General features: G+C 36.5%; 1 protein-coding gene across 9 annotated transcripts in view; it reads left to right on the top strand.

Moving 5' to 3' along the window:
- OXR1 (oxidation resistance 1) overlaps positions 1–15,512 on the top strand; it is a 296,193-nt gene that overhangs the window by 255,942 nt on the left and 24,739 nt on the right. For 7 of the 9 annotated variants that reach the window (XM_075085597.1, XM_075085598.1, XM_075085599.1 and 4 more), the window contains 2 exons: positions 76–244; positions 3,343–3,505. In XM_075085597.1, the coding sequence (XP_074941698.1) occupies positions 76–244; positions 3,343–3,505 (332 nt within the window). Of the gene's footprint in view, positions 1–75; positions 245–3,342; positions 3,506–14,739; positions 14,920–15,512 lie in introns of those variants that run through there. The other 2 variants (XM_075085605.1, XM_075085606.1) reach the window with 2 other exon arrangements.

The following is a 15,512-nucleotide window of genomic DNA, read 5'->3' on the forward strand; positions in this document are numbered from 1 at the left end:
TAATACATAATTAGCTAACAATTTTGTTAAGCTCTTTTGTACATTGTGCATAGCTTACTTTTTCTTTACCAATAGGTTCTTCTCTTACAAAAGAAAAAAGACGGCATCGATCTCACAAGTTTCTGTGTCTCAGGGTTGGAAAACCCATGAGAAAAACATTTGTTTCACAAGCAAGTGCATCAATGCAACAGTATGCACAGAGGGATAAAAAACATGAGTACTGGTTTGCTGTTCCACAAGAAAGGTAAGAAGGAGGTAGACTGTAAAAACCAATGCTTTCCAATAGGTCTTTAAGCTTTTCTTTTTCTGCACAATTCAAAATTTTTTAGTGACTGTGTCTAAAGCAACACAAAAAAGGATCACCAACTGAAGATATTCATGATTGGCTTGTATTTAACACTGGAATACCGCATTACCATGCTGAAGTTTTAGTGAGTTACTTGTAGGTTCAGGCGGTAGTTTGTCATGGTATTACCTAGGCTTGTGTTTGTAGCAAGTAAATAATGAAAGAAAGATCCAAGTAAGTGGTGTCTGGTGAAGGAATTAAGTTCTGCAACAAATGTTTTAATGTTCTGTGCTTCCCATTATTTGGAAACCTTTTAAAAATTCTCTCTACTTCTTGGAGCTCTGAGTTCATAAGAGCTAGCTAGGATTCTTTTGTCTTATCTTTGTATATGGAACATAAAACTTTTCCAGGAAGCAACTTAAACATGTCTACTGGAAAAATATCCAATTCTGTTGCAGTGATTCAAAGACATGAGATGTCCATGCTCACTCACTGGTAAAGTCTTTGAGTTCTTAAATGATCTCTACTGCTAGGCAACTGTGACTTATTTTCAAGTTAAATGTAATTTTTGGGGGTATTGGAGATTATTATATCCTTGTCAGAAGGGGGGGGGGGAGAAAGAGACAACAACAAAAAATCTATCAGCTATCATCTTGTATAAATACCTATACACAATGATCAAGTCACTTTTCCATCTTTTCTTTTGAGCTGAATGGCATAGAATGTCCAGTTGGGGCACTGCAGTTGAGGACAGATATGGATCAATTGGAGAGAGTCCAGAGGAAAGCAGCAAGACTAATTAATGCCTAGAAAGTGTAACATATAAAGAAAATTAGAAGTAAGTGGGGTTCTTTAATCTAAAGGAGAAAAGGTTGATTACAAACATAAAATCTTTTCATATTTAAAAGTTGGCTGCAACAAGAAAGGCAGTAGTCTTTTTTTATGTCCACTGTGAATGGAGATATGTAATGGACTGAAATTACATCAAAATATTGGAGTTTTCCAACAGGGAGAACTGAGCCTATGCTAGTGCATCACTAACCTGCTTTTAAACACCACCCCCACTACCTCTAAGCGGTGGAGATGATGCAATTTCTTGAGACAAAAATCTGTCACGGTGATTCTGGTATAGCTTATCCTTTGTGGGCCAGGTGACCTTTTGTGGTTACAGTCAACTCAAATTCTCTTGTTCTCTTCGTATTGTATTTAATTTGAAAACAAATAAATGTTTCATGTATGGCAATGATATCTAGGTCACCTAATTAAAATGACTAATGTCTCTTTGGTTCATTTTCTAATGTAGCAGAGCAAGTACTTACCTTCAGCTTAAAGCAGAATTTGTCCCCTATTTAAGAAGATAATTCTTAGTTTACAGTCTGTATCTGATCTCCTTGGTAATCACTCCACCTATGAAGGATTTCTCTAACTGCATGGGGAATTAATAATCTCTTCTTTATCCATCCAATGTGTGTCCTATGTTTTTGTACACAAAGTCACATGTGGTATTTTTTCTTAGTTCAGTGTTAACCTTGCTGAGTGCTACTATGCATAGGTCAAAATATTTAGGGTCAACTCTGTTGTCTTTCATAATCTAGTGGTAAGAAAGAGAAAAAAGTCTGACAAACCTGCATTATTTCAGTATTCTTAATATCAAATGAGCCAGACTGGGGAGGAGTGTCTTAGAGTTCCTTAAACATCAAGCTTTAACTTTTTTAATTGTTACACACAGTTTCAAGTTCGTAAAGTTAAAATCAGGAATTTTTTTTCTTAAATTGTCCTACTTGCAAGACTTCTTAAAATTGATACTTAGTTCAGTGCATGAGGAGTCTGCAGCTTCTTGTTCTGACTTTGTCGTAGAACTTACTTAGCCTTATGCATCTGAAATGTTTTATTCTCCCTCACTGTTAGAGAAAGACTTGTCATTTTTTTTATTCCTTTCATCAATGCTATCCAGGAACCTTAATTTTAACAAGGGTGGCTTTGAATAACTGACCCTGTTCAGAGACTATTATTACATATCTGTGTGCTGCATCCTTTTAGACAGAGGCACATAAAAAGTATGGTTGTAATTCTGAGATGCTTTGCTCTGTATCTCTTGCTGATCTTCCAGTATTCAGTTCTGCAACGATTTGGCAGGGGGCGGGGGGAAGGAAGAGAGGGAAATCCAAATATTGCTCATGCTAATCCAGTGTGCAGATTCACTGTAACGAATAAGAGAGGCGTAAGGAGTATTCAAACTCTTGGAAACCAGAGCCATAAAGCTCTAGCTCTGAAGCTGTCTTTTCCATATTGAAGAAATACTAGTGGATTCATTGCATGTCCTTTTTCTAAATGCTCTGTCTGTGAACCTATAAGAAATGCTTAAACAGTATAGACTGACATCTAGCAGGGTTGTAAATAACTTTCTTCTGGGATCTTGGGCATTTTGTTCTTCCAAACTAGAGAACCATGCCTTTCGTGGCAGAATACTTAAGAGGAGATAGCTTTGAATCTCTGTACTTACTGCAGTACTACAGTGAAAATAGCCTGCAGTTTGTGATCTAGCTATATATATACGCACACTTTCAGTCTTATTTCCTCATACCTGTAGTAGTGCTCACAGTCTGTATAATTTTAGTTACATGTCTTGGGAGTGTTCAGCTCTTCAGGGGTGGGGAAAGCAGACATTTTTAAATTCCGATTTTGTTTAGGTTTTTATGTAACACTTCTTAATTAAAATAAAATAATCTTAGTATCTATTTTAGAAGTTATTTCAATTTTAAACAGAGGTTCCCAATGGGACGGAAGTGGTTGAAGAACCATACTTGTGTATGAAAACACAGCTGGTCAATTGCCAACTTGTTTCCATTTTTTCCCCCAGTGTCAGCTTCATATAATTAAAAAGAAAAAAAAATACTGACTAGATTTTTTCAAATCTGCCTCTAATGTCTAGTAAAACATAAAATAGTAAGTATTTTCATTTTACCCTTAAATACTTCATAATTATTAGACATGACCTGGAAGAATTAAAAGCTTACCTTATTTTTCTTTTCTGTGTCATTACTTGACTTCTCTAGGACAGATCACTTGTATATATTCTTTATCCAGTGGAGTCCAGAGATATATGCAGAAGATACTGGGGAATCTTTTCAGGAACCTGGATTTATAGTGGTAAAAAAGAAGGAAGAGCCTGAAACCAGTGAAGAATCTACAACTGAAGATGCTGCTAGGGAGTGGGAGGTATGGAAGAGCAGTGTCAAAGATTTTGTTTTTTAAATACTTCAGTAGGAATATAGTTAAAATAGTGTTAAATAATTTCCAGTAAGAAAAACAAAGCAATGTGTTTTATTAGACTGCTTAATATGATCATGACTGTTTAATGTATGCCATCCTAATGCTTTGCTCTAACATCAGTTCAGGGTAACATTTCACAATTACAAGCCATTTTTATATGGAGCAAATTGTAACTTAAAACTGAGAGCTGAAAGGAATGTGAGCACAGCAAAGAAGTTGCAACTTTGATGAAGCAGACTTAGTTTTCAGTCAAGTAGACTGACAGTTTTCTGATATGTTATTCATGTACCTAGAATGTTGAATACTTATTGGTAAGCCTCACAACAGGGATGAGATTAATTTTCCTTTTTGTTGTCTATTAATGACGTGTTTTTCCAGGAATTAACTTCTCAGTTATAACTTCTTTGTGCATTAAGATGCTTTGTATGGATTTCAGTAATATACTGTAACTGGAACTCTCTATTTTTTTTTTTGTGTAACAAACACATTTCTCCCATGTGAATCTGTGTCCACTGTGTTTTTATGGACACATCTTTACATGTTTACATGATTTTGTTTTGTAGCATACATACAGTTAAAGCACTTGTAGTCTTGTGCATTCAAGTGTCAGTCAAAAGTTTTATTCTTGTCATATATATTGTAGAAGTATCCCATCAGCACTTTTTAACTTGAGTCTCAGGACAGCAATTGCAGCCTCTGACTGTAAGACTGATTTTCCCCCTGCTCCCATTTCTTCCCACTCTGACCTGCCCCTCAATGGAGCATGTTGAAGTGAAGGAAGTCTATACTTGTGCTTTATGTAGAGTGTAAAAGAAACTTTAAAAACTGCAGTAGTCTAACTACAAGTAATAGTTTTCTTCTTGACTCTGAAATTTAGAGTCATAGCAGAACTCTGACTTCAAACTTCTCGCTTATTTAGCAGAAGTATCAGGCTGTGGTTACAGAATACTATCTCTGCAGCTCAGTGCATGGAATGTTTCTGGTTTGAGATGTTGAAATTAATATCGCAAACCCATGTCTCTTTGAATCTTATTTTCAGCACATATACTGCTCGAGTATTTTTACCAGCAATGTATTTTGTTGTTGAGTCTTGCTCAAAGCCTTTATAAGTATTTGATGTTTTAATATTTGGCCTTTTGGAACACAGGGATCAGTGGCAAGTGACCAGTGTTATGTTTTAAGGCACAGTATGTGTCTCTCTTAATGAGTTTTTCAGTAACTGCATGGTAATACAATTACAGAATAATTTCCACAGAAAACAGTATAAACAGTTCTTCAGGAGTAAACATTCTAATTTTTTAGGAGTTATTTCTGAAGATAGTAGAGGCAATCCTTTTCCTACATGTATTAAAATCTCTAAGTTATTTACTACAGAATGAGGTCATGCCTTAAGCCTTTATTTAGGTCTCCTCTGGAAACAGTTGTAGAAGGCATATTTCAAAAATATTATTTCCATGTGTTACATGAAAATTATGTCAAGTTTGGTTCTCTTCAGATTATAAAATAACTTTCTGGATTTAGAAGTTAGTGTGATTAGTGAGAACTTCTTAAAGAAGATGTTATGCAAGTACTAGAAATATGCTAATGTGGTCTTCTGTGCATTTTAACTTGAGTAATGTGACTTCTTATGACTGACTTCTAGCACAAATCTGAAAGCTGTTAAAAACTAACTTTTTAATCAGAAATGTTTGACAGTACCAGATGGCTCAACCTGTCATTACATACAACTGCATTTTAGTGGCTTTTAACACATGTGCTAGAAAGTATCAGTACATACAAGGAATTGTAGCTGCTGTCATACCCATTATTCCCATTGAATTTCAGTCATTATTTTCAATCAATATACTTCCTTTAACCCAACAAGCTTTTTCTGTCAGCTCTTGATCCAGGTGTAATCTAAGATAGGTGAACAGTATCATTGAAACCTTTTTGTGGCTATTGGGATGAAAAATAGGTTGCCTTCTTCAGTGATGGGAAAACTCAGGGTGGAAGGGAAAAGGAAAGCAAAGTTTTGATGTACAAATGCATCGCGAAGTACTGTTGATTTACCAAAACGGGAAGGTAGTGGAGTAGCGTTCTTTCTTTTCCAAATAGTGTCCTCTGCTGTCATTGTACAGTATTTAAAACTGGAGAAACAGGGAAGAGGATTAATGGCGAACCCAGGAGTGGTGCTCTGAGACATTTTTACTGTCTTAGGACTATCAAAGAAGTCCTATGTTAATGCATTTGGCTGCAGCTTTTTATCAAGAGACTTTGAGGAAGAATGAACAAGCAAAAGGAAAGATCAGTAGCATATGAAGCAAGTAGTAGGGGTTGGTTTATAAGTTTATTAAATAGATCAATGAATAGGATTGAACCCTGAACTTCAACTTTTCATTGGCTTAGGCTTTCTTCTTCTACCTATTTCTTATTAGCCTTTCCCTGAAGTAATCCAGTAGATATAACCTCAGCTGATCTAGTGGCAAAGAGATCAAGATTCCTGCTGTAATACTTAAACACTGGTTTGATCAAATCCTGCACTGCAGGAAGTGTCTAAAAACGACAACAACAAATCCAGGGAATCCTTTAGCTGACTCTTTTTGTAATAAATGCTATGTATTTAACAGGTTAGAAATAACAATGAATCTACTACTCTCTAACATTAGCATCAGTAAAGGTTGACAGATTAATAGTCATCAGTCACTTACTTTGTTTTAAACTCTCTGTGGGGTACTTCATAGCTTCTGTTGCTGATGTTCCTCAGTATCTGCATTCCTGAGAGGTCTCTGCTTGTCCCAGTGGCAAAGTGATCTAAAAAGGATACTTTTTCACTGAAGATCAGTCCCTGCTAAAAGCTCATCTCCTGTCCACTGGAAATAAATAGACAAGAATTTTTATTTTATGTATTATGTAAGAAATGAAACTGCTGCTAGGTTCTTGGTGGTGTTATCCCCATACGTTTTCCTCTAATATCTCTTTGACCTTCTTGTACTTCAGTGAATGGGTATGCACCAAGGAAGAGGGTGTGTTTAGGTTGTGTGTTGGGTTTTGAGTTGGTTGGGGTTTTTTGGGGTTTTGGGTGGGTTTTTTTTTGTTTTGGGTTATGGATTTTGGCAGGGGGAGGGGGTTAACTATACCTACTGAGCCTTGGGGGTATAGAATTATATTTGTCGTTTGCATGGGGTTTTTTTACTTAGTGTGTATAAGTTCAAGTGCTAATGGCTTTTCTTATCTGTTAGCACAAATAATACTGTTTAGAAACCTATGTGTCGATAAACAAATAGTTTCTTCAAAGCATATCCTGTACTTGCATCTAAACATGGCAAGCTTTGACAGCAAAACTTACTGTTTCTGTTGTGCAGTGACTCAGAAGCAACTTCCATTCGTACTTCATGGTCTAATTCTGTTTTCTTTAAGTTGAAGTTGTGTATACAGTAATGCGCATAGAAATTAATGAAGTAGGATTAAGGTGCTTGCTGTTAGATAGCTGCTGATGCATTAATGTCATTTTGGTGCCAGTTAGTACCACAGGTTGAATTCATTAAGGAGTTGTCACCTGGTGTTGGTAAAGGCATGGTACCACAGTGTTTGGAAGTGGGGATGGGTCCTCAAGCACTGCTAATAAGATTGGTCTTACGCTTGAAGAAGTTTAAGATGAGAGGAAAGGAAAAATTGCTTGAATTCTCCCACAGTCTCTAAATCCTGGTTGAGAAAAGAGTTTTCAAGTAACACAACTATATCCTATTTCTGTAAAATAACTGCTAATAGTTTCTTATGGCTGCATAAAAGATTGCTTTTCTAAAAGAAGTGTTGTTGACATTCCCTGAAAAGGATAAATGTTATTCCATTGCATGTACATTGTATATTTTAAAAAACAGAAACAAAAAAAAAATCCCCAACAGGTCAGAGCACAAATTATGATCCATACTTTGTCATAGAACAACTTGAAAGAAGCTTATAAGAAGGGCTGCCCAGTATCTGTTATTTTCTGTAACCTTTCTTGCTTAATTCAAGAAAAAAAAAATGCCTTCTTTTTTAAAAAAGGGGTGTGGGGGTGCCAACTGGTAACTCTGCATCAATCCCAGAAATTCAGAAATTCCAATTATCCAGTTACTCTGTTCTTTCTCTAGAACGGATTGTAAAACTGACACGCTTGTTTCCACTGCTGTTGCTATATGAAGTGGCAGGTGGCATTTTGAAAGTTGACCATTGGAGGAAAAAGACAGGGGAAAAAAGTACTCATGTAAAATGTCATTAACCATACCAAGGATCTAGTATAGAGTTAAATGAGGTAAATCAACTTTCCACTGAACTTCTGTGCACATAAAGTGTACCAATAAGCGCAAATATTTTTCTGTGGAAGTTGTCATGCATGTGTAAATAATCCATTAAAATCTTTAGAGAATCAGTTTACTGTATCTGGGGAGGAAGGACAAGTGAAACTAATTTTCCAAGCAAGGTTTTTGCAGTTTTAATAATGCGAGATACAAAGGAAATCCCTGTGCTCTAACGATTCAGTGCAGGGAGGAAGGCATTAGAGTAGAAACAATGGAAACGACTACTTGTGTAAGAAACATTCGTGCATAAAGGAGAAATGGCACAATTTGTGCTTTCGCATGTGAGTTTTATGATAAAATTTTTTGCACCTTCTCCTCATATCTAACTAAAGGACTAGTTGGTCTCTTGGGGGGGAGGGGAAGAAGGAAAAGAAATTATAGAGATCAGAATACCTTAATTTGCTTATTTAATGCTTCATCTCTTGGTCTGTGAAGCTGATTCTGAAAGTTAATGACATTCCTTGAACAAGAAGGGGACTTGGTCTTTTGTATTCTTTAAGTAGTTAACTTTTTTAATAGGGAGCTGGAAAACTGGGATGCACCATGAGATTGACTGTATGTGTATAAATACACTTCCTATTTCTGTATGTGATAATGACTTACTGACATAGGATACTAATCTAGCTTTAGATTCTGGATTTGAATCTAGAACAATCAAAACAGTATCTATGTAAGGTACTACAGCTGCTAAGTGTCTTTATCATCGTGTTATATTGGAAATACAGGATTTATGCTGCATTGATCAGATCTCTTGTCATCAGAGTATTGATGCAAAAAAAGTTATAATTACTGAGTGTGGCCACAGCTAAATGTCTGAGGCATTAAAGAAATTTAATCTTGGGCACTTGTGAAGACTTGCTAAGGAAATCGGTTCCTATTTAAACCTGAAATCTGTTAAGAAAACAGTAGAATTGCTCTGTACTAAATAATTCTTAATTCAAAGTGTTCGACCTTCCCTCCCCCTCCACTTCCCCCTGTCATTTGTTGTTATTTATTGCTATATTCAGGATTGAGTCATACTTCAGATCCACATAAATCTTAATACTCATCCACAAGATATTCGAAAACAGGAAATTTCTTGTCTTAGGACCTGCAGGCTGGTCTTAAAGTAGTTGGAAGCTTATCTGTTTTATTGTTTCTATTACCTTTTCCATTGTTTAGAAAATACAGGAAAAAAACAGTTTGATTTAAAGCTCTCTGGAAGTTAAATGCCAAAACAAAGCACGAGTTGATAAATATTTGCAAATTATTTTTTCCAGATTCACCGTGTCATGTTCTGAACTAGCATTTTGTAGTCACTACCTTTTGGTTATGCACATTACATTTCTCTAGAAAGTATAGATACAGTATTTCTGGAAAGCAGTGCTCTGTAGTAACTCATTTGTCAAACTGAATTGCTGTTGCAGTGTTAGACGTGGTTTGAAAACATTTACTTAGATCAAGCCATCAGTTGCAAATTAAGTTCTGCCTTCATGAAACAGTATTAGAATCAGGCACTCAACATTTCAACATTAACAAAACTAACTTCTGGAGTGTCTCAATTCTATTTCTGTGTATTTGTAGAAACATGAAGGTCACAAACAATGATATCATTTCCTGGTCAGATAACATCTGAAGAAGGTTTTTCAAGACTGGAGTATTGGATGTAGGCATTGAATTTCTTTATAGGATCTAGACTGTAACCTACAACATTTCTATACAAAAAGGGTCATTTCAGTTTCAGTATGCACTGCTTTCTTAAGTTTTTGTATTCTTAATCATGTTTTTTCTATAAATTTGGTTCAACTCCCTCCTCTACACGTCAGCACTTGGATGCTAGTGAAACAGCTACTTGTTGTGTCTTAATTTTAAAATGTGGTATGATCATAATGCTGTATGACAAGCTGGAAAAGTACTGGATCATCAGAGAGGAGGAAGCCTGGAAGTTGTCAGCTTCTTAAATGAAGCCGTCCATACAGTGTATAAAGATGACCCATGTTAACAGTCCTCAGAATAATATTTTTTTCTAATATGTTTCTTGAAAGGTTGTCTCTTTATGATAGTGTATTGGATAGACAAGCTAGATTGTTGTTTGGTTTTTACATCATGCATTGTCTGTTAAGCTGCATGTGTCACTATGTACGTGTTGCTGTGCATTAACAATCATGTTTAATAGGTTTTGCTCTGGTACTGGAGGATGAAAGTCTCCTGAATTTCAGCAGTCATGTGCAACACTAGACATGTTTCTGTTAATTAGTTTATTGTGATTGAAGAGAGACTCAGGTGCCCATTAACATAATGCAATATACTTTGTAGAGAGAGGTAACTTTCATTCTTGCTTTTGCAATTAAATTGAGCAAATACTGTACTCTCTCTCAACTTCATGCATGGGATATTTCTTGCTTTGCTCTGTTTATTTTCTATACTAAATCAGTTTGGAATCTATTTATAAATTGTAAGTGGAAATTCAGATGTTCTCGCTACTCAAAGCTGTCCTGTAGTTGGGATCATGAATGTGGAATTGTAATTGATGTTATTTCATGTATCTAATAGAACTGGGGCAGTCGCTCTGCTAAAAGTTGAAGTGGTATCATTCAACTAAAAAGGTTCTGCTTTTGAGACACTTGATGGCTTTCAGCATACCTTTAAAAATCCTCAGTAAAATTTTGTGGATGGAAAAATGCTGCTTTTTCCCCCCTTCCCCTAAGCTGTTGGAAGGAAACAAGGGATGACTTCTCAAATGAAAAACTTCCTTTCTTATGGAAGCATTATCTGTCGACTAAGCAGCTGTGCCAGTTGTGCTCTACTGGATACCACAGGAGGTGGTTTTTGTACTGTTCAGTGTGTTCCTTCTAGCAGGAAAGGGGAAAGGGATCAGACTCCAGTTAACTGTAATCCCGTGTTAGCTTCACCTGCCACAACTTTTACAAAGATCCAGTTGTTCCAGAAGACAAAGTAGTGGTTTGCTTAGGAGCCAGTACCTGATGGGTTTTTTTTATTTTTTAACTGCATTCTAATGTCACTACTCCTGAACTTGGCACTCTTTCCTTAGTCATCTGAAAGGCTTTTTGTACCAAATAGAACTTGTCTGCCTCTTATTAAAGATAAACCAGACCTTAATTCAGCTGACTTTTTTTGCGCCATGTATCATCAAAATGCAAAACTGCCTGCCTTTCACCTAGTGGGATTCCTTCCAGAGATGACAATTTGGGTGGCCTGAGCATCTAAATTAGGTGTCTTCCTGATTTTGAAGTTCTTGGCAACTTTTATCCTAACACTATAATACAAGGAGCAGACATACAGGATGTAAATCTCATAACAGCTGTAAAATGCTATTCTAAATTTAAAAATATTGCAATACTATAAGACTTTAGAATTATAGAGTTGTTTTCCGTCGTATTACGCTGATGTGTCTTAAACACTACTGGAGGCAGCTTTCAGGTTTTTTTTTCTTTTGGGATCTTTGGTGATGTGAGTTTTTATTATAATCTGTGAAACATGCCTGTTAGATGTAATTGAATAGCAATCTCATGTCTTGAAGTGTGTTCTAACAAGTAGATAGGCTACTGAAAGTGAAACTAATGTCATGGCTTAATGATTTGTTTGTTTCCAGGCAAACCAACACAACAGCATAAAAATGAGCTTTCTTCTTGTCAGTCAAAAATGCAAATTACTTACGAATTGCACTGAGGCACTTGAGTTACAAATCACAGGAACCAGATTGTATATGTTTTTCTCAATTTTCAAGGCTGCTTCTGAAATTGAAGTATTAAATTCTGAGAACAATCTTATTTTATGCATGTGCCTCATATAATCTTTTCAGGAGATGCTTGGGGGCGCTTATCTTCAGCACATCACATTTGTGGCTTTTCATCACAAAACCTGGTCACTGACACAGCTCCTTCCTGTGGAATGAAGAGCAAGTTCTAAATAAACTAAGTAATTATGTCCCCCCCGGCCCCAGTATTTCTCAGGGCTAACCTCCCTCCCTTAAGAGGGAAGGAGCAGGGGAAGTAAATTGCTTTTTACTGATGTAATATCAGTCAGAAAGCATGCATATCAAAAACCATGCATATTAAATATTTGGGGTTGTAGAATTCCACATCACAACTTTTTTGTTGCTGTGGTATCAGGGCGTTGTGTTAGCTACTAGGTGAAACAGAATAATGCCATCTAATCAAACTGCAAAGATGTTCTTTCACACCCAGAATCCAGTCTTCCTACATAAGCTTATAGAGATCATCACACTTACTATCCTTTTTCTAGGTTATGAGATCTTGTCAGCTGATAACTTTAAATCTGATATGGCAAAAGGTGTAAACTAGATAATTGATTTGGAGTGAAAACAAGATATTTCATAAGTTGTATTTGTTGGCAGTCTCCTTTTTCTCTGCTGCTACTCTTAATATTTTTTAAGACAGACAGATTAGTGTCTTAGAAAAAACACTGAGTAACAATTGCTGAAAGGGCTGTGTGCTGCTGCCTTGAACATTGATTGTGTGGCAACTGCATCTTTGCTACAAATTAACAATGGTAATAACAAGATTATCATTCCATGTAATTAGATATGTTTTATTTTGCTCTGTTGTCTAGGTAGCAAATAGGTGGATGCTTTTAAGTGTGTGCTGCTGTTCTGCGCATATGTCAGGTCTGAGCCCGTATTCCTCTCTAGGATTTTTTTAATTAAGAACTTTTATGGCAAGGCGTGTATTTACTAGCAACAAGATAAAAGGTTCTGATTCAAATTAACAGATCAGTAATATAACCTGCAAATGCACAGAAGACTGAAAGGGCAGTTTATTTATCTTGAATTAGGGGATGTTTCTGGGTTCAAGTTTCTTGTGTGCTTCTTTTGCTAGCTAATAGAAATATATATTCCACCAATTTGGGGAAAAAAAAAAAGACTTACAGGGCTGGATTGGAGGTCAGTCACAAGAGAAAGCTTTTGCCACCTTTAGGGCTGCACTTTTGGTGATGGTGCTCAGGCTCTTCAGACCTGCCCTCCCTCTCCGGCAGATGCTTCCGGCTGCAGGGCAGCTCCTGGGTGCTGGGGGTTGCCGCTGCTGGAAAGCTGAGCATCAAAACAGACTGACAGGAGGTCTGGTAGAGAGAGTTACCAGTACGTTTATTCCCATTAAATGTTGCAACTATAATTAAGTGAAAAAGTGAGTTGTCAGATCTAACAAATAAGTTTATTGCTCTTTTCTTTTGAGCAAGTGTAAGTCCTTTTGAGAAGCTCTGGGAGGAGCCAGTTTTATTTAGAGAGAAGCTGAAAACGCCCAAGTAGTTTGAGTTGTTTAAGATTAAATGTTCTAGAATAAAAAAATGTGTGGTGGCCCAGATTCTTTTCTTCCTCCCCAAGTTTTGGAGAAACAGTGTGTTGGCTGGTGTTAGGGAAGAATTTGTTAGGGGAAAAAGAAGGGGGGTTGGGGGAGGAGACTGCTAAAATAGGCGGGGGGGGGGCTTTAGTTGTGTGGCTAGCTTTTTGCATTTTGGCTTAGCAGTTGCATGCCCAGAGGCAGTTTGAACTAGTTTTTCACCATATTCTCTATGCCTTTAAGATTTATCAGAAGGAGGGGGAAGGTTGTAGCTTGTATTTATTTTTTTTTATATTGATTGTAATTTTATCAGATGAAACAGTTTTAAGGCTGTCCATCTCTTGTTCTTGTTTTACTTCAGTGTTAGCTTGCTTAAACCATATTATGCCTCTTTTTTATTGTTTGAATCTTAGATCATTTGATATGTATCTAGTGTATTACTGTATATTTGAGTTTCCTAAATCCCAGCTTTCAATGTCCTAGTGCTAAAAATGTTCTTACTCGCCACCTTAATAATTCTCATGAGTTGGAACAAATTGATTTTGAGTTACCAGCTCCTGAGGAAGCTTTTACTGGGGGGGGAATAAACCAAAACCATCCAAATAAAAACCCCCAACATCTTATCCATCTGAATTACAGTGACTTAAATACTAATGCAAGGTGAGGCGTTCCACTGCACAGTCTGCAGTATGGTTAAGTGCAAGTTCTTGTACTGGTTTTCTGTGCTTGGGCATCTTGGCTTTTTAGATCAGTGCAACAGCACAAATAAGCAATGTTTTAATGTTGTGATACTGCCTGCTGCTGCTCTGGCCTTTTTAATACTTTTACCCAGGACTCAAAGCACTGGATGATTTTTTGGAAGAGAGAATGGGAGGAAAAAAGCTTCCAACTGCTATTATAACGAAATTTTCAAAGGGTTTCTGTGCATATTACTGTTGCACACACCTCTTTAAATAAACTTCCTTCCTTAAAGGAAAAAAAAGTCATTATTCCAAAAATACTTTATTGCTGGGACTAGCATTTAACCCGTACAGCAAGTTTAGCTTATAGACAAAAGGATTCATTTTCTTCTTGTAGCTTACAAAACTGAAAATGCTGCGAGGCTAACAGTTTCTGAATGCTTTAAAACCCTTTTTTAAAAAGAATATATTTTAAAAAACTTTACTGACCACTTTTTTAACTGATTCTGGACTGTAAGAAATAACTGACAGGATTTATATACAGTTGTCAACATAATATAAAAATAGTTTATTTCTTAAGTTACAATTTGTAACCGTTAGAACTTGCTTACGATCAGTTATAGTATAGCAGAATATTGCAAGCAGTTCTTAGGGGTTGGTTTTTTTTCATTCTTCGGTATTGTATAAGAAAAATTAAGTTGTTCTGTATCTTTAAATATTTTCGCCTTTTTAACAAACTAGTGCTCTGCAACCACACTTGAATACAGGAAACCTTTCTTCTTCTGTACCGTCACCATTTACGATACATCCCCCTACTGTACAGTCGTTCATTTGTTCCCTGCCATGTCAGTCAAATGTGTGCATCTAGCAAACTATCCTGTCACCATCGTGGAGCTCTGCCTGTGCCTGGAACTGACAGCAGGTACAGAGAATGCTTTCAAACAGCCTTGAATGATTTTCTATTTTTTCTTTTTTAGTCTCATTTTATTTTTAGAAGGGAAATGTCTCGTCTCTGGTATGGGAAGAAGGGAAGAAAGCACCAGCCAGTTAATCATAAATACGCTCTGGTAATTTTCAGTGTAGTATGTTCATTTCTGTTATTGCATTCTTGTAATGTTGTGGTGCAGAGACAGTTTCTGGAAGTTTAAATTTTGAATGGGTAAACAGGATGCAAGTCACAAATTTTCATTACTTTTGAGCGCATAACCTAATTGCTGGTATTCCATTGGCATTAGATGAGGGAAACTTTGGGCATTAAGGGGTTCAACAGTTTTAGGGTGGGTTTTTTCCTTTCGAGTACTGTTGGGTTCGCCCCCCCTCCCCCCCCCCCCAACAAAAACGTGATGTATAGCTAGATACCATGAACAGTAGTTTGCATTGGAATTTAATTGGAGAAGTGTAAATCTCCTGAGTTACCATTTGATTATACCTTCTCAGAAGTCATTCAAATATATGAAGGTCTGATAATACTTCCAAATTGATGGAGATGAGTATGCTGTAGTCCCACTCTCACACTTAAAATTAAGGGGGGGACCAATACGACTGCTTCCACAATTTGTTAGATTTATGAAAGTAACTGTGGTGTTTTTTCAGTGCTATTTTCAAGAATACTTAAATTTGTAGTAGTGTGTAAAGGAAATGGTTCTCAGTGAGCCTTGCA

The sequence above is a fragment of the Phalacrocorax aristotelis genome, chromosome 2, assembly GCF_949628215.1.
Source record: "Phalacrocorax aristotelis chromosome 2, bGulAri2.1, whole genome shotgun sequence".
In the NCBI taxonomy this organism is placed as follows: domain Eukaryota; kingdom Metazoa; phylum Chordata; class Aves; order Suliformes; family Phalacrocoracidae; genus Phalacrocorax; species Phalacrocorax aristotelis.